Source organism: Andrographis paniculata, unplaced genomic scaffold (assembly GCF_009805555.1).
Source record: "Andrographis paniculata isolate CXL003 unplaced genomic scaffold, ASM980555v1 Contig36END, whole genome shotgun sequence".
Classification (NCBI taxonomy): domain Eukaryota; kingdom Viridiplantae; phylum Streptophyta; class Magnoliopsida; order Lamiales; family Acanthaceae; genus Andrographis; species Andrographis paniculata.
The window spans coordinates 1,458,910-1,483,457 of record NW_026137569.1 but is presented as its reverse complement, the minus strand read 5'-3'; the positions used below and the strand labels follow the sequence as shown (position 1 = coordinate 1,483,457).

General features: G+C 31.6%; 3 protein-coding genes and 1 non-coding gene across 9 annotated transcripts; 2 read left to right on the top strand and 2 right to left on the bottom strand.

The window, feature by feature from the left end:
• The first annotated feature begins 340 nt into the window (after window positions 1-340).
• Window positions 341-2,668, top strand: LOC127249774 (derlin-2.2). The gene is made up of 6 exons (XM_051272761.1): window positions 341-650; window positions 982-1,081; window positions 1,592-1,806; window positions 1,908-1,991; window positions 2,099-2,152; window positions 2,393-2,668. The coding sequence occupies exons 1-6, from the start codon at window positions 552-554 to the stop codon at window positions 2,564-2,566; spliced, it is 726 nt and encodes a 241-aa protein (XP_051128718.1). The 5' UTR covers window positions 341-551; the 3' UTR covers window positions 2,567-2,668.
• LOC127249773 (tryptophan synthase beta chain 1-like) lies at window positions 1,450-6,032 on the bottom strand. 3 transcript variants are annotated; one of them, XR_007838483.1, is made up of 6 exons: window positions 5,632-6,032; window positions 4,762-5,552; window positions 4,558-4,652; window positions 4,093-4,270; window positions 2,876-3,004; window positions 1,450-2,613 (listed from the first exon to the last, which is right to left on the bottom strand). XR_007838483.1 is itself a non-coding variant. In XM_051272760.1 (5 exons), the coding sequence occupies exons 1-5, from the start codon at window positions 5,962-5,964 to the stop codon at window positions 3,032-3,034; spliced, it is 1,410 nt and encodes a 469-aa protein (XP_051128717.1). In that variant the 5' UTR covers window positions 5,965-6,032; the 3' UTR covers window positions 2,743-3,031. The 3 variants fall into 3 exon arrangements, 2 of the variants coding, with proteins under 2 accessions (XP_051128717.1, XP_051128716.1); XM_051272760.1 differs by lacking the exon at window positions 1,450-2,613 and having other exon boundaries at window positions 2,743-3,044; XM_051272759.1 differs by lacking the exon at window positions 1,450-2,613 and having other exon boundaries at window positions 2,743-3,004.
• Window positions 2,883-2,954, top strand: TRNAW-CCA (transfer RNA tryptophan (anticodon CCA)). Its single transcript has one exon. It is a non-coding gene; the product is annotated as a tRNA-Trp (tRNA).
• An 11,990-nt stretch (window positions 6,033-18,022) lies between the features above and the next one.
• LOC127249802 (homeobox-leucine zipper protein MERISTEM L1-like) lies at window positions 18,023-23,161 on the bottom strand. 4 transcript variants are annotated; one of them, XM_051272805.1, is made up of 13 exons: window positions 22,715-23,161; window positions 21,968-22,091; window positions 21,132-21,419; window positions 20,942-21,059; window positions 20,672-20,860; window positions 20,139-20,576; window positions 19,950-20,051; window positions 19,683-19,883; window positions 19,422-19,593; window positions 19,061-19,332; window positions 18,885-18,980; window positions 18,423-18,800; window positions 18,023-18,347 (listed from the first exon to the last, which is right to left on the bottom strand). In XM_051272805.1, exons 3-12 carry the CDS (start codon window positions 21,356-21,358, stop codon window positions 18,429-18,431), a joined length of 2,187 nt encoding a protein of 728 aa, XP_051128762.1. In that variant the 5' UTR covers window positions 21,359-21,419; window positions 21,968-22,091; window positions 22,715-23,161; the 3' UTR covers window positions 18,023-18,347; window positions 18,423-18,428. The 4 variants fall into 4 exon arrangements, with proteins under 4 accessions (XP_051128762.1, XP_051128763.1, XP_051128761.1 ...); XM_051272806.1 differs by having other exon boundaries at window positions 21,968-22,043; XM_051272804.1 differs by lacking the exon at window positions 21,968-22,091 and having other exon boundaries at window positions 22,715-23,160.
• Between the last annotated feature and the right edge of the window lie 1,387 nt (window positions 23,162-24,548).

Here is a 24,548-nt window from a genome sequence, read left to right as displayed (position 1 = left end):
TGTAGTGTCTTTTTTGACCGTTTTGAATTTGAATTTAAATGCAAATGCGAGGATGGTGGCGGTATACGATTGGAAGAGTAATGAAATGACGAAAATGCCCTTTCCAGAGGCTCCAACGTACGACTTTGAAATGTCATTTGTCAATTCTAAAGGGTAAAAAACACCTTAATGACATCACCACTGCGAAAGCTTTCGTTTTCATTGGCCAGTCAGCGTTAATGGAACATCTCATTGGTACGTGTAACACACGACTGGTACTTGCGCGTGTCCACCAACCCACCTTCCAAGCATATGTTTTTGTCTGTTTACGTGCATCTCTCTATATATATTTGCAGGTGTATGTATGTGTGCCAGTCGAGATTTTAGTATTGATTTTGCCTAATTACTATTATTGAGGTTTCAATTGCTTGGGCGTTATAGTCGTTGTGGAATCCTAAATCGTTCTGAGCATTCTGGCTTTGCTGATTTTCAGCAATCCCCAAATTTGAAAATAAATTAGGGCTAGGGTTTCGTGTATTTCGTTTTGGATTGATATCTTGGGAGAAATAAGAATGGCTCAAGCTGTGGAAGAATGGTACAAGCAGATGCCGATCATCACGCGTTCGTATCTCACTGCAGCCATTGTCACCACCATTGGCTGCTCTCTCGATGTAATATGTTTGCCCCTTTTTTAAGCCAATCTGTTAATCATTTCTTGGTTTGAAATAGTTGTTGGCTTTCTTGTAATTGAGGTTTTGGTTGGTTCCGGAGGGTTTAGATAACTTAGATTGCTTTTATATTGCCTCTGCTGTGAAGTGGTGGTTGTTTGATTATTAGTTTGATTGGATTTCTATTGATAGGGTGATTGTTGCCGCCATGCGCACTTCCATTGATTTGTATTCAATTCGAAGCTGGAAAATTGGACTCTTTTTTGTTCCTTTTTAGTTGTTTTTGAGCAGAGTTAACTCTAGAAATTTTCATCTGTATCGTTGCTTTTTGCAGATTATCACTCCATATGATTTGTATTTGAATCCGAAGCTCGTTGTCAAGCAATACCAGGTCTGGCGCGTTATTACCAACTTCTTGTACTTCAGGAAGATGGGTAATGGTCTTATTTATCCTTTCAACAATTGCTTCAGTGTAGTCACTTGCAATCATGAACTAGAATGAGTTTTTTCATACCATATTTGAGTAATTGTATACTAATATGGGGCATTTAACTATCATGGCATCTTGCTTTTACTTTCTTTAATTCTCAATTCTCACAATTTTAGACTTTTGCTTATGTAATGCTTACTAATTTGGCATAGAAATTGTTCGGTCACAAATGTTTGATTGGTTTGGAGGAGGAGAATGGTGATAAGGTTGTTAATTTAGTTTAATTGAGTGTGTTTCTCTAAGTTTGGTCATTTTTCTTCCATAAATACATTTGTAATCAAACTTTAATGTTGTTGATATACCTACAAAGTAATCATTAGTTTGATATACTATCAGATCCATCATTCATATATAGGATTTAGACATACAAATGAACGAAAATGAGAAACGTGTAGTTTGTCCAGAGAAGGATTAATCCTTTATGTAACACACCTTCCACCTGTTTCTTTTACAGACTTGGATTTCTTGTTTCACATGTTCTTTCTTGCTCGTTATTGCAAGCTTCTTGAAGAGAATACTTTTCGTGGGAGGACTGCAGATTTCTTCTATATGCTGTTGTTTGGCGCTACCGTTTTGACCGGCATTGTACTTGTTGGAGGGATGATTCCTTATGTATCTGAGTCGTTTGCAAAGATTATATTCCTCAGCAATTCACTCACGTTTATGATGGTTGGTTTATGTGTAGTGGTCTCACTTGTGAAATCATTTGAACGTATCTCCGTATACTGTTTTACTTCCTCTCCTTCACATGTTTTTCGATTGCATTACAGGTTTATGTGTGGAGCAAGCAGAACCCATTCATCCACATGAGCTTTTTGGGTCTGTTTACTTTCACAGCTGGATATTTGCCATGGGTGAGTGACTTTTACGTCCAACATCTTTTCCCTGATGTTATTTTCTCCTCAGAAACATGTGTTTTAGTTTCCCTTAAGTTCTTGTAACCTGTGCGATGTCTCTGCAGGTTCTTCTTGGTTTTTCCGTACTTGTCGGTGCTAGCGCATGGGTTGACCTTCTGGTATGTTAAATTGTTAAATTCTTAGTTTGTGCACATTGCTCTGGATGCCATATTCCAAGCATTGATACAAATGAAAAAATATCGATCTTGGTTATACACGAACTGGTTGTGAGTAGAAATCCACGGCCTGATTGACGAAAAAAATGTATTATGATTTATACAATGGCTCTTCTTACCCCTGCATTGGTTTGAATTGTTAGTCTGTGATTATTTACCATAAAAATTTTCAATCTGGTTCAGGGAATGATAGCCGGCCACGCCTACTATTTTCTTGAAGATGTATACCCACGAATGACTGGTCGGAGACCCCTGAAAACCCCGGCATTCATTCGATCATTATTTGCTGATGAGCCAGTTGTTGCAGCCAGGCCTGCAAACGTCCGATTTGCTGCTCCGCCAGTGGATGAACAATAGAATTTGATTAGTTCTTCAGGTATCTGCTCCGGCAAACTCTCGGAAACCTGGACAAGACAAGAATGAATATGTTTAAATCGGTCGTCGTCTTCGACCGTTGCATTCTTGTGTTTCATCTGCATCCTTGCATACTGTTGACTGTGTAAAGTGCATATATTATCCAGTTTTGCATGGGATTTTTAAGATAAAATAGATCTGCATCTGATCTGATGCCTAATTGTATTTATTTATAAATTTTTAAAAATTTGATGTAGAAGTATCCTACGGTGACTTAAATCTTGGTACAAATATTTAATATTTCGATTATACATCACTCGGATCCGTGGCGCAATGGTAGCGCGTCTGACTCCAGATCAGAAGGTTGCGTGTTCGATTCACGTCGGGTTCAATTCCTGGTAACTGTTGGATCCAAATTTTTTGCCCTTTTCTGAATTAAGTCTGCAATGAATGTTAGATTGTGACGTGTCAGATTTGTGACCTGTGGCAGTTAGTTAGTATGTATTAAAACATGCTACATAATAAATAAATGTGAATATGATACGCAGTTATAAAAATAATCTGCCATTTATTGTGGAATATTTATGATTGAATAAAATATATTTTTAAATGAAATGTGGTGCAGATATAAGCAACAAGATTAAATTAATCGTAACAGCTCTTATACGTAACAGATATTATCCGTCCTACGTGTTATTTTTTTAAAAAATTACATATTTTAATTATATTTAAAAATTTTAAATTTTAATTATATCAATCATTTATTTCAATTTTAATTTTAATTTATAATTATTTTATTAATATATTTTTAATTATTTATCAATTATATTTTTTTAAAATTATCATATCACCATATCTTGGAGGGATGGAGAAATATTTATATCTATAGACTTTTTATTCTAACAAAATAGGCTACATTGTGACAAGTTATTTATTGATCAATGTCATGATGCGCAATAACAAAAATAACCTGTCCTTTATTGTGGAATATTTATAATTTAATAAATAAATATATTTTTTTAAATTTCTTCAAGAAATTTATATCTTGAGATAGGAAATGCTGTTTGCCTGTTTCTATATATATATTATTGTTTATTAAATAACAATAAGCAATGTTTATTTTATATATCAAATAATACAACATATTCTTTGATGTGATTCAACATCTACTTAGGCATACGTCAACTATATTTAGTATTTGTTTATTTGATTCTGTTGGTATTATTATATTGAAAATTTATGCACTCATTTACTTTTAAGGATATGTTTGGAAATAGTCTTTTTATTTGGTTGAATATTAAAATATTGGTAATTAAATAAATCTTCATTTTCTAGTTTATGTATTTTAATAATATTTGATGATATTTTTATACTCCTATATAAATATTATTTTACACTTATAGGTATTTATACAATATATTCTCTGATTTACACATTGTATATTTATATTGGAGGTTTCTAATTTCTATAACTACATATATTCTCTAAATTAAAGTCAATAATCTGGAATGGATTTACGATTTTACTACGTTGTCGATGATAATAATTCGATGACGGCGGCGGCATCCTTGTCGCCACGTCCGCTGCAATTCACCACCACCTTTGCGCCGCCGGGCAACGTCGGACAAAGCCTGTCCAGATGCGCCACCGCATGCGCCGCCTCCAGCGCCGGAATTATCCCTTCCAGTCTGCACAAACGCCCATACGCTGCAAATATTCACCGGTAGCAATCATTTATCAATTAATATATACCCACTGCGTCCACTTCCACAAATTAATGTTATATTTTTTTATTATTTTATTTTTACTTTATACAAAGAATTTACTCTAGCATTTACTTTATTTATTCTTTTTTTTAATACATAAAATAAAAGGTAAATTTATAATTTTATAACAAAAACTCTAATGGTTTAAAAATGCTTATAAATGAACATAGGGAATATTAAATGAATAATTTATTAATTAATTAAATTGTAGTGTCGTCGACGTCGTACCTTGGAGGGCTTCTTCATCAGTGACTGTATGAAACTCAGCTCTCCCAATTTCCTTCAGAAAACTCAGCTCAGGGCTTACCCCTGGATACTCCAGCCTGTAATAAATACCAGACACACACACATATATATATATATACATATGTTAATTACTGTATGTATACCCACGTGTAGAAATTAATAAAAAAACGAGATTAAATAAATTACCCGACGCCGATCGAATGCGGGACGACGATCTGTCCTTCGTTGTCCTGTAACAGAAAGCTCATGGCGCCGTGGTAAACGCCGACTTCCCCTTTCGCCAGAGTCGCCGAATGCCGGCCGCCGTCGATTCCGGTTCCGGCGGCCTCCACGCCGACGAGGCGGACATTCTCGTCGGTTAAAAATTCGTGGAATATTCCGAGGGCGTTCGACCCACTTCCGACGCAGGCCACCACCACGTCCGGCGGGCCGCCCCATTTCTCCGCCGCCTGGCGGCGCGTCTCCTTTCCGATCACGGACTGGAACTCCCGGACCATGCTCGGCAGCGGGTGCGGCCCCACCGCCGTGCCGGTCAGGTAGTAGCCGCCGTCCAAATCGCCGACCCAGCTCCGGATCGCCTCCGACGTCGCGTCTTTGAACGTTCCTCCGACGGATTTTAATTCGGCGCCGAGATGTTTCATCAGAGTGACGTTGAACGACTGCCGGAGCATGTCGGCGTCGCCCATGAACACCGTGCACTCCAGGCCGAGCTTCGCGCACACCGCCGCCGTCGCGACGCCGTGCTGCCCGGCGCCGGTCGCCGCCACGACCCGCCGCCGGCCCATCCGTTTCGCGATCATCGCCTGCCCCAGCGCGTTGTTGATCTTGTGTGCGCCGCCGTGGTTGAGATCTTCCCGCTTCAGGTAAATCTCAGGCCCCTCGCCGGCGCCGTTCCGGTAGTGCTCCGACAGCCTTTCCGCGTAGTACAGCGGCGTCTCCCGGCCGACATAGTCCCTCAGCGCCGCCGCGAGCTCGCTCTGCAATTAAATTAACCAACATTTCCCCAAATTACAAAATCAAAATCAATTAATTAAGTTCGATCGAATTAATACACACCTGAAATTGATGATCGTGGAGAATGAGATTGAATTCGGCGGCGAGCTTCCTCAAGCAAGTGATGAGTGTCTCCGGCACGAACACGCCGCCGAACCTGCCGAATTTTCCGGTGGTCGACACCTCGTCGATCAGTTTAAGGTCGCCGGAATTTCGTTTTCTTGATGCATTAAAATTCGATGAATCTGCAGGAGAAGTTGCCACTGAACGGCTCCCCATAGCAGAACCCTCATAGTTAACATTTTTAAATTTGATTAATCTATCATTTCCCAAATTTGGGTTTTTCCCAATTGGGGAAATGCTCGATTGGATGTGAAGATTGTTCATGCAAGACATGATTTTTATGGTAGAGAAAGAAAGAAATAAAGAAAGACGAGAGGATATTGTGGTTGTAATAATTGGGAATTACTTACAAGGGATATATATAGAGTCACAACCTTCGATTACTTCCACCATTTTTAATTATTACTACTCCATTATTTAGTTTCCATTAAAAAAATATTTGAAATTTAATTTAATTTATGTGGAAAGATGAGAAATTAAGACCATGATTTGATGGGTTTGATAAAAGGCGTGAAAAGCATGCTAAGGTATTCTTCGACTGATTTCAACAAAGCAATTAAAATGTGATCGATGATTCACAGGTACAAGGAAGCTTGATGTGCTACTTATGATGTTAACCCTATGAAATTGTGACAAAAAAAAGTTGGAACTTTTGGAGTTCTAAAGTTTTTTTAATAATAAAAAAATTAATATTCTTTCAGTCCCTTCTCAAAGGTCAGATGAACCGGTAGGTGTCAGAGTTCACTCTCCACACCACAAGGTCATCACATACAGGAAAATAATTGTATTTTATTAGTTATTTAAAGTTTGTAACAAATTTTGATATTTTTGTTATTTGACTTTTTTATAAAATAATTGCATGTGTAGTAATATGCTTGTAATTTAATTAAAAGCTAAAAATATTTTAGTACGAGTGCATAATTATTTTTTCTAAAATATGAAAAAGATATTTTGAAATAAGACATACAAAAATGATATAAAAAAAAAGTATTTTGAATCGAGACAAATGGAGTAATTGATATGATAATTTTTAAAAAGTAAATGGCACTAAAATAAAAAATTGTTGCTATGTACACAAAGGTTGCCCAAGGATTCAAAAAATGTTCAAATGAAAAATACAAAGCGTGTATATTTGAATAAATATATATTTTTTTATATTAGATATATATTCTATTTTTAATACTTCATCGTCCCGAAATTTAATATTCATTTGTTTTTACACGTAATTTTAGAAATATTAGTATTATATTGATATATAGTCGGAATAAAGTAGAAATTACTAAAATAACTTTGTTAATATGTGTGACATAAAGATAATGGCATTTGTGTAATATATTGTAAATTGTAAGGGTATTTGTAATGTTAGGTAGATAGTATAGTTACTAAAAAAAATGGATACTTTGTTATGGGACGGACTAAAATGGAAAAATGGATACTTTGTTATGGGACGAACTAAAATGGAAAAATAAATACTTTGTTATGGGACGGAAGAGTAATATTTATCAGAAATTACGTCAATATTACTCCAATGAATGATTTCAAAGTAATTTTCGATCTCAAGTACACTATGGATAAATTATTTTTAATTATTTTAATTTTTACTAATTTAATAAAATATCATCAAAATTACATAAATTCGACAAAATTTACACTAAATCAACTCAAATTCTCCAAAAAGATTAACAAGTAAAATGCATATTATGTAAATTATTAATTCCCTCACTTAAACGTTGCTTGCCTCAAACATGGATCCATAGTAAACTATAGCAACTTATAAAACACTTGGGCAAGTCCAAATACAATCAAATAAGTCGGAAGTCAAACACATCAAATCAAGTCAACTTCTCAAGAATATCAACTTAATTGGATAGCATGCTGAAATCTCATTATTCAGCACTGTTAAACTAAATCTTAGCAATTGATAAGTTAAATTAATTAAATTATTGCTTTTAATTAAAATAAATGAATGGTTAAGATTAATTCAATATATGCTGAATGTTGGGAAAGTGATTTATTGAACAAAACAAGTTCGAACACTTTAAATGGCCAACTTCCTAAGTGTGGGTGGTTCACAGTTATAACAACTTTTTAACAGTAAAAGACAATGCAGAACATAAAATAACAATGAGATAGGATGTTTGTTGATCAGGTTTGATTATCAACCAATCTGCCGAGAATACCAATCCAGGAGATATTCTACCAATCAGTGTTGATTATGAACAAAAACAATCATAACTCCTTCAACCCAAAAAGCTATCATAGTTAACCTAGGAAAATACCTCCACAGATTCACGTTGTCACAAACGCGTACTGACAACTACCGTAGAGCAGAGCAGCTCAGAGTTTGATCATCCTCTCCGGTTGGAACTCCATTATCTCCGATCTCCGTCGACCTCTCTGATGGGTTTCAGTGTTAAACAACAGTTCAAAACATGAAAAAAATAGGAAGAGCACACATAATAATTTCTCTCTCTATATTTTGACTCTCAAACCTCACTCACCACCAAACTTTTTCTCTTTTGGTTATATATATCGTGCAACTTTGAAAAGAACACAACTCATATTAATTTTCTTTAGAATATAAATAGATGAAGATTTTTTCAATGAATCTGACCATCCCAAAATATCATGTTTGACTCTTGCAGGCATTTAATATTTGGACACAATCAATAATGTCAAACACACATATTCAGACTGCAGGCAGAGACAGCTTTCCTGCAATATTAGACTTCTTGAAAAAAAAACTTGCTGCAGAGAAATGAAAATATATTTATCCATATGCTAAAAAATAACAAAAAATTATTTTCATTTACACTGAATTAATTTAATAGGATCCAAACTCCAAGACTATATGGATATGAATTCTTAAATGATGTAATAAAATAACAATATCATAGGTTGCGTGAAATTATGACTCCTTTATTAAATTAATAAAATAAATTAAAATTAAAAAGTTTTTATATGGGTTCTAACGAAACTAATGGTTGAAAAAAATAAATAAATAAATAAATAAAATTAAAAGCTAAACAGTATTGAAATGAATATCTAAAAAATATAGCTCTGGCATATAAATATATTGGATAATATAATTTTTTCATATTTTTTCTAATTGAAAATATTTTATAATATTATTTAATTTAATTTAATCTCTTCTTTTAATTTAAATAACTATTATTGAAATTTATAGTTATATATTAAAGTGGCTACAAATACAAATAATTTGTAATGATTAACGATTCTTTGTATCTACGATATAAACTTTATCAAAGTACAAAACAAATATCACCTATGGCAATAGCAACTTAATAAATATGTATAATTTCGTCAAATTGATACAACAAATATAAATTTTAATTTTTTTTAAAATTATACATAGCATTGTGACTTAAAATTCATAAAAAATAACATCATGTCTATGTATCCCCGATTAAAACTATTTTTTCCAACCAAGCACAACATATAAAAAGATATAAAACATAACATTCTATTTACTTAACCAAATTATTACATCAATCATCATTTCTTCACGTCATCGAAGAGCAGTTTGCGTTTTTGTCGAGTTTTCATAAAATTATGTCTTATAAAATATAAAATAATAATAATAATAATAATAATAATAAAATACAGTAGTATTTAATAAAAAAAATATATGTAATGTGATTTTTTTTATAAAATAAAATAAAATACTTCTACGGTATATACTATTATTTTTATTATTTTAATTTGATGTGATAATTAAGTATTTGGACGCTTGAAATTAAAATAAATTATTATTTAATGTAATATAAAAAAATATTGGTGTAATATTTTAATGAAAAAATAATTAAACTATATTAAATAAAAAAATAAATGTACATACAAACTGTCTTACAAAGCAATCAAATTCCAAACACAATTAAATAAATAAGGGTAAATTGTTTTTTTTAGTCCAGTAACTGGACCCCCTTATCATTTTAGTTCCGTAAGTGGAGTTGTCGCAAACTAGTCCCATAAGTGAAAAATTTTCGCTGTTTTAGTCCTCCGACGCCGGAGACGCCCGCGTGGCTCGCCGGAGGTGACGTCGCTGACCTGGCGGACACGTGGATTTATTTATTTATTTTTTATTTTTTTAATTTTTTTTAAAACTTATTTTTAATTTTATTTATATATTTTAAATTTTTTAATTTGATTTAATTTTAAAAAAATTAAAAAAATTGAAAAAAAAAATCCCCGTGTCCGCCAGGTGTCGCTGACCTGGCGGACACGTCACCTCCGGCGAGCCACGCGGACGTCTCCGGCGCCGGAGGACTAAAACAGCGAAAATTTTCACTTATAGGACTAGTTTGCGACAGATTTCACTTACGGGACTAAAATGATAAGGGGATCCGAGACTAAAAAAACAGTTTACCCAATAAATAAATAATAAGCGCCATAAATTTATGCTAAATTAATTAGGGCTGCCAAAATACAAAATTATCCCAGACAACTGTACATATAAAATGTACCAATTGATACTCCTTCCGTCCCATCTAATATTGGTGTATTACCGTAGACACGAGAATTTAGGTAAAATATAATTAATAAGTAATTAAGAAATGTATTAGTAAAAATAATTATTATTTAGTAAAAATAATTATAGATTAAGATTAAAATAAGTAAATAGTTTAATTAAAATTAAAAAATTATAAAATTTAAAATTTAAAATTTAAAATGCGATTAAAGTGCATAATTATATTTCTAAAAATAAAAATGATAAGTTATAAAGAAAATAGAAAATAAGAACAAATTACGTGGGATGAGGAAAATAAATAATATTCAAATCATTACTTGACAAATGTGTCTAATTGAAGGAAATATTTAATTAAAATTTGTATTAATTGAATACATAAGTTGCTCACGGAGACAAAATTATTAAAGGGGTTTTTAATTTTGTATACAGCTACTCGGCATCTCTATTTATTTATTTATTTTTGCATGTGATAAAAAAGAAGTGAATTGGTAATATAAAAAATAATATTTTATATTAAATTATTAATTTTTTATATATTAATTAAAAAATATGTTAATAGAAAATTTATTGGGGGAATACATATTTTGTTTTTCATTTTATTTTATTTTATATTTTTGCTATATTTTAAAAATAATAAAATTTTAATTTAAATAACTATATCATATTATATAAATAAATGTTAATGTAAATTTTAGATACAAATAAATATATAATTTAATAAATTTTATAATAAAATACTATGTTAGTTTGTTTGAAACATAATAGTAATTTACTTTAGTATAGAGTTCAATTTGGGAATATATTTTAAGTTTGCAATATTTTTGTACTTCAATACTCCCTATTTCCGGTAATCTTTAGAATATTGAATTAAGAAAAATAAAAAGTGTGTTAATTTTATTTATTATATTACACTAAAATTTAAATTTAAATTTAAAATATCATACAGATATATATATCAAATAACTATTTTAATTAAAATTTTAGTATTAAAAAAACAGAAACCCCACAAATACTACACCCAACGATTTTATTAAAAAAGTGATAAAAACATTAAAAAATAATAATTGAAAGTATTTATGGAGTTTTTAAGAGTGAAATAGAGAATGTGAATGGTGAGTAATAATAATAATAATAATAATAATAATAATAATAATAATATTTGTTGTAAATAAAATAGAAAGTAATAATTAAATATTTATATTTTGATTTTGCCAAAATTAATGATAGAGTAAATTTAATGTATGAATTAGAAAAATAAAAATAAATTTGTTCGATAAAAAAATTATTATTTTATCATTGTGTTTTAATTTGATATAATAATATCACTGCAAATACTCATAAATTCGAGGATAGTTCTTTTATATATAATAAAGTTCATATTAACGTAAAAAGGTTAATACTTTAGGATTTTATTTCCTCGGTCTTACCTTAGTTGTCCGGTTTTTTTGTAGATACAAAAATTTAGGCAATAATATAATTCGTAAATAATTAAAAATATATATTATTAAAAATAATTATAAATTAATATTAAATAAGTAAGTAATTTACTTAATATTAATAAAAATATAAATTATGAAATTTAAAATACGATTAAAATATATAATTATCTTCTAAAAGAGAAAAGAAAAATTATGTAAGATTGACGAAAATAAAAAAATGGACAAATTATGTAGAATCGATGGAGTAATGAAAAATTCTAACATTCAGAGGAAGCAAAAATAGTATTCTTTTTGTCATTTAATTTTTTGAATGTATTATGTATTTTTAATTTTTTAGTAGATGATATATAATTTTATATTTAAAAAGTTGTATGTAATTTTATTTTATTTTTTGAAAAATAATGTATAATTTTTTTTTTTGAAAGTAATATTATTTTAGTTTTTGGAAAGTAATATATAATTTTATTTTTTAGAGACAAAGATGCTCATTTTGCACTCCTTAATGATTTAATAGAGTATATATGAGAGCAATATAGTAACTCCATTGAATAAATATGTCGTATTTTATTTGAACTATTTTGTAATGTATGTTTTTGTAATAAATTGTTATGAAATAATAATATTACGTTATCTTTGTTCAATTATTATATCATATTTGTCTTGATAGCATTTAATTATTTATTTAAAATTATTTTATTTGTATTAGTTATTAATTATAAATGTTAATTTTTATATATGTAATTTTTTTAAAAAATATAAATTATATGTGTATGAATCTAATGTAAAAATAAATTTAAGTTAAGGTGTAATTTATAAATCTGAAAAGTTATATAAAATAATATAAAATAGAGATATATAGGGAATATACTTTTTAGAGTAAAAATTAGAGTTTATAATTAGAGTAAAATTACTGTAAATCAATTACATTTTTACGGTAGCAACTGAAAAAATAGAATGAATGATTGAAAATGGCCTAAATAGTCATAATTGTATTTAAATATAATTCAGGCTATATTGCATTATTAATGGATGTATTTATATATTGAATTATATATATAAAGTAGTAAAAAATATGGTCGGAGCCCAAAAATTTAAACTAGAGTACGTGACCCAAATTGCATGGATAGTATTCGAATAATATTTAGGGTGCGTTTGTTTGGGGGTTTGAATTTTGAATTGGTATTTGAATAATAAAAATTTTGAATTTGAATAGTTGTATGATGTGATATAAATATGTATTGATGCGATGTTTTGAATGTAAAATTAAGTTTTAGTATAATATAAAAAATGAAAAATAGGTCTTTAATTTGATGTTTTTTGAAAAAAATAAATTGGATGAATAGTATAAATCCAATCTAATTTCCCAAACAAACACACCCTAACATCACAAGCACCGATTCCGCCAGAGTGTAATCTAACTTGCATTGATTTGGTTTCACGGTCATATTATCATAACTAATAATGATAATTTAGTGTTTCTACATCTATTTTTAAATTCTAAATTCAATGTAATACTGATATTTTTAAAAATTCGTGCAAAAAGTTAATGGATAGATAAATATGAGACGGAGGGAGTACAATTTACTACAACTTTCGTCCGGCTCCAAGAGTCTCATTTACTTTTTGCGTGTTGATATTTGAATATTAATTGTTATATTAAAATATAGTACAAATTAAAGAAAAATAACAAAAATACTTCTATTAGTGTCTTATAATACTATTATAATGATATCTGTACAAAAGATTATACAAATATAAAAATATTTTTAATGTTAAGTTTAATAACGAAAAAAAGATAATTGTGAGACAGTCTGGAAGAAATATTTGATAATGTAGAAAGAAACATTTGAATAGAATGTCGAGACGAGGAAATAAAAGAAAATACATTAATCGTGCTAATATACTTTTTCTTTACTTTTAGCATTGAAAGTACAATAATTAAAAACGTATTTGACCAAATGTTTTCATTGCTGCTTTGATGAATTAGGGACCACATAATTTGTTCTTCCTCACCTTTTAAATTGTTTGATATATTTTTTTAAATACATTATTTTGTTTAATAAAATATTAAATTTAATTACTACTTAGATTTATTTTTTGAAATGAAAAATAATTATTTTGAATGGAATATTTAAATTTTCATTCCGTCTCAGTTCAAAGTATTTTTTTGCTATTTCCATCTGCTTCACTTCAATATATCACTTTTTTATTTTAAAAAATAATAATTATATACTAATATCAAAATACTCATAACTTTTATTTAAATTACAAACATATCATTACACGTACAATTAATTTATATATAAAGTCCAAAGATAAAAATGTCAATAATTTTTACGTACTTTCACTAACTAATAAAATACTATTCTCTCCGTCCTGGAGTTTTAGATATTATTTAATTAGTAAAAATAATTATGATATAATAAAAATAATTATATATTAAGATAATTAAATAGTTTAATTAAAATAAAAAATAAAAAATTATGAATTTTAAAATGTGATAATGATATATAATTATATTTTGAAAAATAAAAAAGAGATAATTTATGTGGGACAGACGGATATAAAAAGAGTAGACAAATTAAGTATGATATAATGAATAGTATTTCTTAATCTACTATAAAACTCCAAATAGCACATTTGATTTGGAACAAAGGGAGTTACTATAATTTTGTAGATAATAAATATAATACAAATAAATAAACAAATATATTTATTTATTTATAATTAATTTTGTAAAAAATAATTTTTTTAAAATATAAATAAAAATAAAAATAGTTTGGATAAATCGTACGTGTAACAAGTTAACATGTTAATTAAATTTATTTAAAATAAAAGTATAATTCATAAAAATAAATAAATAAAATAAAATGAATCATCTAAGACAGAACAAATGAAGTACTATGAAATAAGTATGATGTAGAAATGTAATCAACGGTCGTAGTTTGCTGAAGCATGAAATATAGAAATGGAATCGACGGTCGTAGTTTGCTGTCCACCCTAGTCTAGTACCTACATATAGCATTTAAAACATGTGGATGTGGATATGAGTTGACGCTAGTGCACATTATTTTTCACGTGCTAATTTGTTACCGCTACATACGTGGCACCATGAGATCATGAATAACATGACCCTCAATATGTAAACGAATTACACTCACGGCTCTTTTTTTTACGTTAGAAAGTCTCAATACAATGATTAAGTTTTTTTTTTTTAAATAATAATAATAATAATTCTTATATAAATATTACATGGAATTTCTATATTATCTTTAAAATAATTATAATAATACAAATAAAAATATTTAAAATACAAAATTACTATAGAAAAATATTTCTTCGGTTTTACGAATCTATACTTACTTTTCTTTATTTATTTGTCATTAAAAAATATTATTATTTTCTTTACAAGTAAAAAATCATTACACATTTATACTTATCTGTCCCATGAAAATTACTCACATTATTGTAGATACAAAATTTTACAGGAAATACAATTAGTAAATAATTAAAAAGTGCATTATTAAATATATTTATTATATAATATGAATAATTTTAAATAATAATTTATATAAATAAATAGTTTAATTAAATTTTAAAATTTTAAAAATAAGCAACCTTATATTAAAATGACTATTTAATATTCTTTTCAATGTAATATTTGTTTTAGATATGAGAATTTAGAATTTAAATGAGTAATATTAAGTAGAATAATTTGAGAATTAGATAATATGATAAAATATTTATTTTTTTTATTGAATAATGTAATTGGATAAAATGTGGTATATAAATTAATTAATTATATCTAATTATTTTCCATTTTAAACATATTACAGAATATTTGGGACATGTAAAAAAATATTATATTGCAAAATATTTGAAACAAATAAAGTGTAAAATAATACGAACCAAATAAATGTGTGTGACAAATTATTTATGCGTTATTTAAATAATTAATTTACTTCACATAATTTAAATAGATAAAATATACAAGTGTGTGTTTGTTTTGGGGTTTGGATTTTAAGTTGGGATTTGAATAGTAAAAATTTTGAATTTGAATAGTTGTATGATGTGATATAAATATGTGCTGATGTGATGTTTTGAATGTAAAATTGATTTTTAGTATAATATAAAAAATAAAAAATATAATCCAATCCCCCAAACAAACACACCCTAATTTAGTTACAACATTAATAGAATCAACGGTATCATATGTTAATATAAAAATATATCATATATTGTTAATTTATGTAATATAATTATATTAAGTTAATATAAATAATATGTTATTTGCAGTAATATCATCACAATATACTTATCTAACTTGGTAGCATACTATTATTGCATAACTTTATCCGCTGTTAAAACATGCTGCTACAATGTTGTTTTAAAAAAATCAGTATTATATTGATTTTTTTTAGACGGTATCATTCAAATCTTATAAGCATCAGTCAATCGTTTACATAATATGCACTATATTTAAAATGTTTTTTTTTTTTTTTTCTTTACCGGTATTTTTATAGAATTAATGCTATTTGAGGAATTTACAAAATAGTATAGAGAATAATATATGTTATATAGAACAACAAATATATTTCTATAAATTACGGTATATATTTTACTATAAAGCACAATACATATTTTATAATATATCAAATATATTTTTATAGAACAGTAGATATATCTTTTTAGACACCAATTTAAAAAATAATAATAAATAAATAAATAAATAGTACGTGCTCTTGTTTCACAAAATACAGTCAGTCATGCTATCTAGACATTCATTTTGTGCTTTTAGGGAGAAAAATAATAGATGAATATTATCAGTATGTAACTAAAAGACTTGACCTTAAAGAAAAGAGGGTTTTGTCACGTCATTAAAAAAAAAAAGAAAAAAAAAAAGGAAAAAAAAAAAAAGAGGGTTTGATTTTAGTTTTTAGTTTTAATTTGTATGTTGATTTGAATGTGATAATTTTTAAATAGGATAATATATTTTGTACAGTTTAAATAACAAACCTCAGAAAATACTTTCTCCGTTATCCAATTGTGTACTCATTTGACTGGATACGGATTTTAAGAAAAATATATAAAAATAGAAATTTTTACTTTTTTTTTTTTTTTGGTAAAGAAAAGCGATATTGTTTTACTAAAAGAGTAAACAGGAATAAATTTGAATGACAAAAAAAAATGAGAATAGATTTGAATAACCGATAAGCAATAATAAATAAAATAAGCAAAGCCATAGTTTTACGATGATGTGTTTCAATATTCAAAAGGTTGGGATCTGATTTGATGTTTGGGCCAATTTCATGTTTAGTTGGGCCCTGAATACGTTGGGGCTCTAAATGTTTTGGTCCCCTACAACTCTTAGGCCCAACATTTATTTTGACTATAAATATTAGTATAATTTTTTAATATCTGAGGTAGAATAGTTACTGAAAAATAAATTTTGAACGTAATATTTTTAAAAATAAATTAAAAATGTTGTATAGTAAAACATATATATAAATGGAGAAGATAGAATGCAGTCTTACCTACTAGATCATTGTCAACATGTATGAAATTTTATATACTAAAACTTAAAATATTTAATAAATAGAATATAATATATGAATGATTATATATATATATATATATGTAGAATGATTCAATTTTGGAACCCTCTTTTTTTTTTTTGCCACTAACTTCAAAGAAGTTAGGAATGGAATTATTGATTTATTTCTCAACGAAGGAAAATGTTTTTTTACAGTCTTAATAATAGGATGTTAGACATTCAACAACTTTACTGAACTTTGGAAATAATAATTCAATTATTGAATTGTCATACCATAAAAATAAAATGATTTGTTAACCGACTATTAACCATTTAATTTACTGCCAATATTTTACTCTTTATGAAGGCTTCCAACTTTAAAAAGTGCAATTATTGAAGTGAAATGCATTGACAGAGAGAGGACAATTGATAAAGTTGTTGGTTTGGTACTTGCCATTTTGGATAGTAATTTTCCAATCGTACTTAAAAAAATTGTATATCTATTTGGTTGAGCATGAAATTTAATAAAAATAAGTATTAATAATTATTTTTTATAATAAAAAATATAAAAATAAAATACTCCTTTCGTCCCACATATCATATCATTTTCCTTTTTTTAAAATAATTATACACTTTAATCTTATTTTATATATTAATTACATATTTTTTTAAAATACAGTATCTACGGTGCCGTGAACAGAGGTAGTAATATTTTTTACTGGGAACCAAATAACTTTTTCATAACAATCTAAAAAACTGTAGTATATAAATACATTCGTATCCGATAATTCTGAGCTATATCCAAATTAACTAAAATCAGCCAAAATCAGATGAATATAAGTTATAGTAAAAGAGAAATTACTGATAGGATTGACAACAGAAGCAGAAGATTCGATTGCTCGAATGAAAGACAAGTCAAAGTCAAAGTCAAACTGAAAGATGCAAAAGAGTTAGGGTTTTGGATACAATTAATTAAGTCGACGACGACGATAGATTAATCGAACGAAGGTCTTTGTCTACGTTGACTTATAGGAGCTAGGCGGAGTCAATACCCGAACCCCACCGTTACCCTCGCCGGCCGGCAAGATTCCGGCCGGCGAGGTTTAACCAAGGTTCGTTCTTGACTTCTTCCCAAGTTGCTCTCTCCCTACTTTCTCATGTAAACAAATCCTTCCTATCAATTCCCACTCCACAGCTGCAAACATATATAAATTGAATTAATATATAATTAATTAATTTTTATAAATAATTAATAATAGTCGTCGTCTACCTTTGGCTACGGAGCTGATACGTCGCAGAGGACTGCAGTTTTGATCCTTTCCACAGTACATTTGATAAGGCTGTTGACAGTGGCGACTGAGCCCAGAGACAGCTTCGCCGTCGGCACAGAATCGACCAGAATCTGGAATGCCACCGTCAGCAATGACCCGCCGGAGCCGACCTCCGGGATGCCGCCGGGGTGGCTTTTTGGACCGTCGGGAAGAATCGCAAACCCGGATGGTAAGAGCGCCACGTAATCAGGGTCGCCGCCGCTAAGCACGACATTCATCGCCACAATGTCCACCGGAGCGTAAATCACGTACGACCCCGTCGAGTCGGTGCTGCTCTCTTGCAGTATCAGCATATTGCTCTGGCTCGAATTCGCGCTCTGCAAAAGTCCCACGTTTCGGAAACTTTAATGAATCAGTTCGATCGATCCAATTATTGAAAAAATATCTGATTCTCGGCTTACATTGACACGAAGGAGAGATACAGAGTTCCCCGGATCGCGGCCATTAGCAATGTGGGCCATTTCTTGAACCAGACCGCCATTGGAGAGGATATCCCACTGCACCACGGTATCAGACAAACAACAACGTGAGACACGTCGCCGCCGGTGGAATCAAGAATCTATTACACAAATCGTACCTCGCTTCTAGAATTCTCGTCTCTGAGGAAATCAAACACCGTTTTAGGAGTAACCGGGAGCCAAAACGAGGTAGCAGCGCTGAGCACAACGCCAGGTGGCCTGCCGGGATCATCCATGCTCTTCCTTGTCATAACACGGACATCATCGGCGCCGCTTCCAGACAGCGTAGTCCAAGTGTGCGCAGTCGAGGCGCCGACGCCGGTGCAGAAACTCATCACCATTCTTTCCGCAAGCTTCAACATGCTCTTTCTACCTTCCGGGGACGATATAACTGCAAGAATCGAACACACTCACCACAAATTACATCGAACAAAAGAATCAACAGACATAACTAATGACTATACAACCACAACCACGTACCACCGACATCAGCTGATATGTTATTAACCATTACACTCGCGAGGCGTTCGCACTGTCGATCGAGCGTCGCGACCCAACGCTTGGCACCGAAGGCGAGCCCCGAATTGACTAGTGCCTTGTAGATGCTATGAACGGCTCGATCGTCGACCTCAACGTGCTCAATCCATGTCACCTAGTCACAGCCAATACTCATAATCGCAACGGCCTAATTGGAAGAAGACGACGACGATCATCATCATAAGTAGTGAGTTTCGATTATACCTTAGAGTAACCATTGGGCAGTTCTTGAATCAAGCAACCCGAGGGGCGGCGCCGGCATCTTGCTATTGAAGTAGGCCTCAGATTGTCGATAGAAACATCGACAACTGCCCAAGTTCCATCGCTGTGCTGCTTGCAGTATCTAACAAAGTAGTTCTCACGAGTTGGGACTAATGGAGAAGGTACTTGAAATTCAGCAGTCATCTGAAACACAAGAACATTATAAATCAATAGATTTGATTTATATATATATATATATTTGCTACTTACAACTTGCAATGCTCCATTGTAGTTTCCAGCAACACCAGTGGATAAAACTTCCAAAGTAACTGCCCTCGAAACAATGCTAGCAAACACATTCGACCATTGATTCTGCAACCAGATAATTTCAAATTAGTAATGTTTGCAGCATAAAGCTCGATGTGTTGATTCGAAGGAATTGAATGATGATCATCCTACCACATCCATCAAGATCTCCACAAGGTTAATGTGATTCATGATCACAACAGCAGACTCTCGGGAGGCTTCGGATTTGAGTCCCAACGGCTTAGGGCCGATTCCTCGGGGGAATGTCCGGACATACTCCTCCTCATTCAGCGCCTCGGTCGGATTGTCAGTGCTTGGAATCCACAGAGGCTCCCCAGATTGGGCCATTCGGATCAACTCCTCCATTGCAGCAACAGCTAGCTCGATGATCATCGGCTTATCAGCATCGGTCGGACAAGACACGGATCTAAGAAGATCGGCAGCTCCATAAGTCTCTCCGGCTAAGCCCGAATGTGACCCGAAACTCCCCACGCCGAGATCAAGAGAACGAGGGGCTCCGAGGGGGAGATGGGAGTATGACATCATTGGTTTCCCGACGTACTTGGCAGCTATGCCCGAGATTCGATCGATCTGGAAATAAACAAACGAACATTACACATTCTTCATCGTCATCATATGTGATCAAGAAATTAATGTTTGAATTTGTTAAGGATGGGATCACTTGCCTCTTCTCTTAAGCGAGCATTTTCGATCCTGAGATGCTGCTCATCGAAAGACATCTCTCCTATGGCGGCGGGGCCGCCGCAGTTAGGACAAGTAGCGTTGCTGAGAGCTTCCTTGTACCTTATGTTCTCCGCACGAAGCTTCTCGTTCTCATTCCTCAGCTGCGTATTCTCGTGGCGCTCGTGCTGCGCCTGGAAGGATTATTAATTTGCTGACGTTAGAGAAAATCATCGATCAAGAAGTGGAAAGATTCAATAAAATTAAGAACATACCTTCATCTGAGTACGTTTGTTCTGAAACCAAAACTTGACTTGCAAAGGTTCCAGCCCCAAACGACGGCCAAGTTCTTTCCTTTGTTTGTCATCAGGATGAGGGCACTCGTTGAAGAACCTGTAAGAAAATTAATTGTTAATTAACCAATCTGTAAGAAAGTTGAATTAGGTTTATATTTTAATTACATACGATTCCATCTCCTGGATTTGATGCTGAGTGTGGCGATGGTATCGCTTCTTCTTGGGACGCTGATTAGGATCTTGGTCGTCACCAGACGGGGCTTCCATGATGTCGGTGCCGGACTTGCTCTCATAGTCGTCGTCTCTGATAAGGTCCATCTCAGTTTCCGGGCCTTTATTGTGGCCGGCCATGTCCAGCAAGTGGTGGTGGCTATCGAACAGATTCGGCTGGAACATCTTTGATTATCTCGATCACTCTAAAGAAATGAAATGCCAAGCTTCGAATTGAGCTACACTTCTGCAAAATCAAGTGAATCAGAAGTCAGAGGAGCAATGTAATAACGAAGCCTTAATTGGCACATAGAGATCAAACAGCAACAAGATTTTATGCTACACTGAATTGATTAATAGTTTATTAATCCACACACATTTGGGCTGTGAGAAGAAGGTTATGGAGGTCGATGATGATGAAGTAGATGGATCTCGAAGGCGTGCGCAGTTAGAAAGATGGAGGAGAGATTTATAAATGGCGGACGACGACTCCTGACATCAAGGAGTGAAATTAAATAGAGCGATAAGAGGGAAAATTAAATGATTTGCAGAGCAAAACCACACACCTTCCATCAGAATTTATGTACACACAGAAGTTCTTAAAGAGGAGTGAGAGGAACCGAATGGTATAGAGAGAGAGAGAGAGAGAGAGAGAAAGGAAATACATATATATGTATATATATTTTTCATCAAATGAAACTCGAAGTCTTGTACTTCACTCTTAATGGTAGCAAACCTAAAAACTCACCCACCCGTTGCTTGGGTCCGAGCATTAATTAAATCTTTCAAACTCACCAGAAATATTAAAAATTCATTCCATCAGGCCTTCGTCATCATCTCCACCACATCTGCAACTCTCGAAGCTGCAATTCTTGATACCCAGAAAACCCTAATTTAATCTTTTTTTCACCTTCTCTTTCTGGAGAATAAAAGAGGGAACTTATTTTCTTATGAATGTTTGTGCTTTGAGTTTAATTTAGGAGATTCTCTGGCAGATTTCTGAGCAAAACAAAAGGGTTGATGGATGGTTACATGTAAAAACAAAGTATAGATAGACTTTTATTCCTATCGCCTGTTTGTTTTCGTTCTTCAAGTAACTTAAATGGACCCGACCCTTTCGTTCTTTTTTCTTTTTTTATTATTATTATTATTTTTTTCCATTTCTTTCTGTGGTTTTGGGGGTTTTCAAAGGAGACTTGTTATCTACGGTGTTCTGACGTGCGTAAAGACTAAAACGAGGAAAAGTTTGGGGGTAAGAGTTGACAGTGTGAACTGGCCATTGACAAAAGCCCTATGGTTTTTTTCAAACTACAGTTTCGAAGATGCCCAGGAGAGACATTCGGTGGAATCCAACTCATATCATCACTTTCTCGTCTAACAGATCATAAGAAAGGCATCGAACTAGTATAACCGAAGAAATAAAACAGCAGAAACGGGAAAGCTTCGATTTATGGAGAATAATTTATAAAAATGTGTAATTAGTGTGATGATACTGCAGAAGATAATTTATGGAAGAATTCATAGCCTGATGAGCAGACTTACCGATGTTGCCGAAGGTGCTGAGTGCGAAAACCCTCATAAGGAATTGGGGGTTTGGGGGAATCGGAGAAAGTGCCTCCGGCGCAGATCTGGACGGCGGCGGCGGCGGCGATGAAAAAGAGGGTTGCAGATGGTGGGGGGGATGAAGCTGTCTGGTTTATTGCGGAGGTGCTTTTCTTGTGAATGGAATTTAAGGAGAATTGCGAGTTTATGATGATGATAGGGAAAGAAGTATCAATCAAGAGAGAGAAGGGAACCAGAGAAACAAAAAGGGGGTTTGTAGCAGAGAGGGTGGGGGTGAAATGAGTAAAGGCGAAGAAGGGAGAAGAAGAAGAAGATAGAGAGAGAAATAGGAGAGAGAGAGAGAGAGAGATGTGGCAGAGGAGGAGTAATTGCAGAGCGTATAGAGAGGGTGCGAGAGCATTAATGGCGGGGTTGGGGGTGAGTGAGTGAGTGAGATAGAGAGAGAGAGATACTGTTTATTGCTGTGTATGTAGAGAGAGAGAGAGAGAGAGAGAGTATGTGTGTGTGTGTGAGAGAGAGAGAGAGAGAGAGAGAGAAAGAAGAAGAGGGGTTGGCATATCAGACGTTTAAATTTTTGCTGCAAGTATGGTCTCTTCACTATCCCTCTCTCTCTAGAATCCATCCAACTCACTTCTCTCTGTCCTCCAATTTTTATTTTTTTTTACCTGTTTTTTCCCTTTTTGAAACTATACATCTTTCTAAATTTTCTCACTCTAGATGACCAAATTAAACCCTCCCTGCCAATACAAATTCACACACACACACACACACAGATATATATATATATACACGTTTGTATCTATATCTGTTTTCAATTAGGGTTCTTATTCTGGAAGAACATACTTACTTACACACAGTCACACACACACACAATGATTTCAAAGCAGATTTAAAAAATTTAATTGTTATCCTACAGTAAATCAAAACTTATACACAATAATACATTAATTATTTAATTAATCTCTTTCTATAGAATTGAGATAATGATAATGATATATATATATATGCAAACATTAAATGCATTTTGCATTATACAACCATGCATATATACACATATAAAAACTGCAAATATTTTGTCAATAAATTCCAACGCATCAAAATAAAATCACATTTTATTATTTTCTCATCATATATAGTGAAAACGTTCAACATCACTATATATATATATATATAGAGAGAGGGGGGGGGGGGGGGGGGGGTGGATGCATTCAATGAATATCCAGAAATGTGCGTGATTTTTTTCCTATTATTTCTCTTAAATAATTATTGCATCCATATATACTTATTTGCTGTTAATTAATGCCAAGAAATCCCCTAATTAACATCAATATTTAGAAATATTAATTAGTAGTAACTCCAGGTGAAAGAAATTTTTCCTAATTAATTTGTTACCAGAGATATTAAAACAAATAACAATAATAATAATAATAATAATAATAATAATACATTCATTTTCATTTTGGCTAAATATATCCATTTATGCACTTTTACATATTTACACACACTTACCACCTCAGAATAATCGAAACCATTTTAATATATGTAAGAATCAAAATTTAATTAATTAAAATAATAGATGATGTGTGTAAGAGATTGTGACAGCAGGTGAAGAAGAAACCCTCATTCAATGGAATCTCTATATATATATATCACTAAATAAATAAGTATATGTACAATGATATATTTAAAAAATTGCAATTACTGTAGGTTACATATATATTAAACACACAAAAATATATAAAAACAAACAAATAAATAATGTCTCTCTCTATAAATACTCAATCATTGATAGAAGAATTATATAATATTATTA

Excerpts from the sequence above, each read along its gene's own strand:
- LOC127249774 (XM_051272761.1), top strand. The coding sequence starts at position 552 with ATGGCTCAAGCTGTGGAAGAATGGTACAAGCAGATGCCGATCATCACG. Across the intron at positions 1,807-1,907 it reads ATTCACTCACGTTTATGATG|GTTTATGTGTGGAGCAAGCA; the intron begins GTTGGTTTATGT and ends ATTGCATTACAG. Across the intron at positions 2,153-2,392 it reads GCGCATGGGTTGACCTTCTG|GGAATGATAGCCGGCCACGC; the intron begins GTATGTTAAATT and ends AATCTGGTTCAG.
- LOC127249773 (XM_051272759.1), bottom strand. The coding sequence starts at position 5,964 with ATGTCTTGCATGAACAATCTTCACATCCAATCGAGCATTTCCCCAATT. Across the intron at positions 5,553-5,631 it reads TCCACGATCATCAATTTCAG|AGCGAGCTCGCGGCGGCGCT; the intron begins GTGTGTATTAAT and ends ATTTAATTGCAG. Across the intron at positions 4,271-4,557 it reads TGATGAAGAAGCCCTCCAAG|CGTATGGGCGTTTGTGCAGA; the intron begins GTACGACGTCGA and ends GAATATTTGCAG.
- LOC127249802 (XM_051272805.1), bottom strand. The coding sequence starts at position 21,358 with ATGTTCCAGCCGAATCTGTTCGATAGCCACCACCACTTGCTGGACATG. Across the intron at positions 21,060-21,131 it reads CAAATCCAGGAGATGGAATC|GTTCTTCAACGAGTGCCCTC; the intron begins GTATGTAATTAA and ends ATTTTCTTACAG. Across the intron at positions 19,333-19,421 it reads CATATCAGCTGATGTCGGTG|TTATATCGTCCCCGGAAGGT; the intron begins GTACGTGGTTGT and ends CGATTCTTGCAG.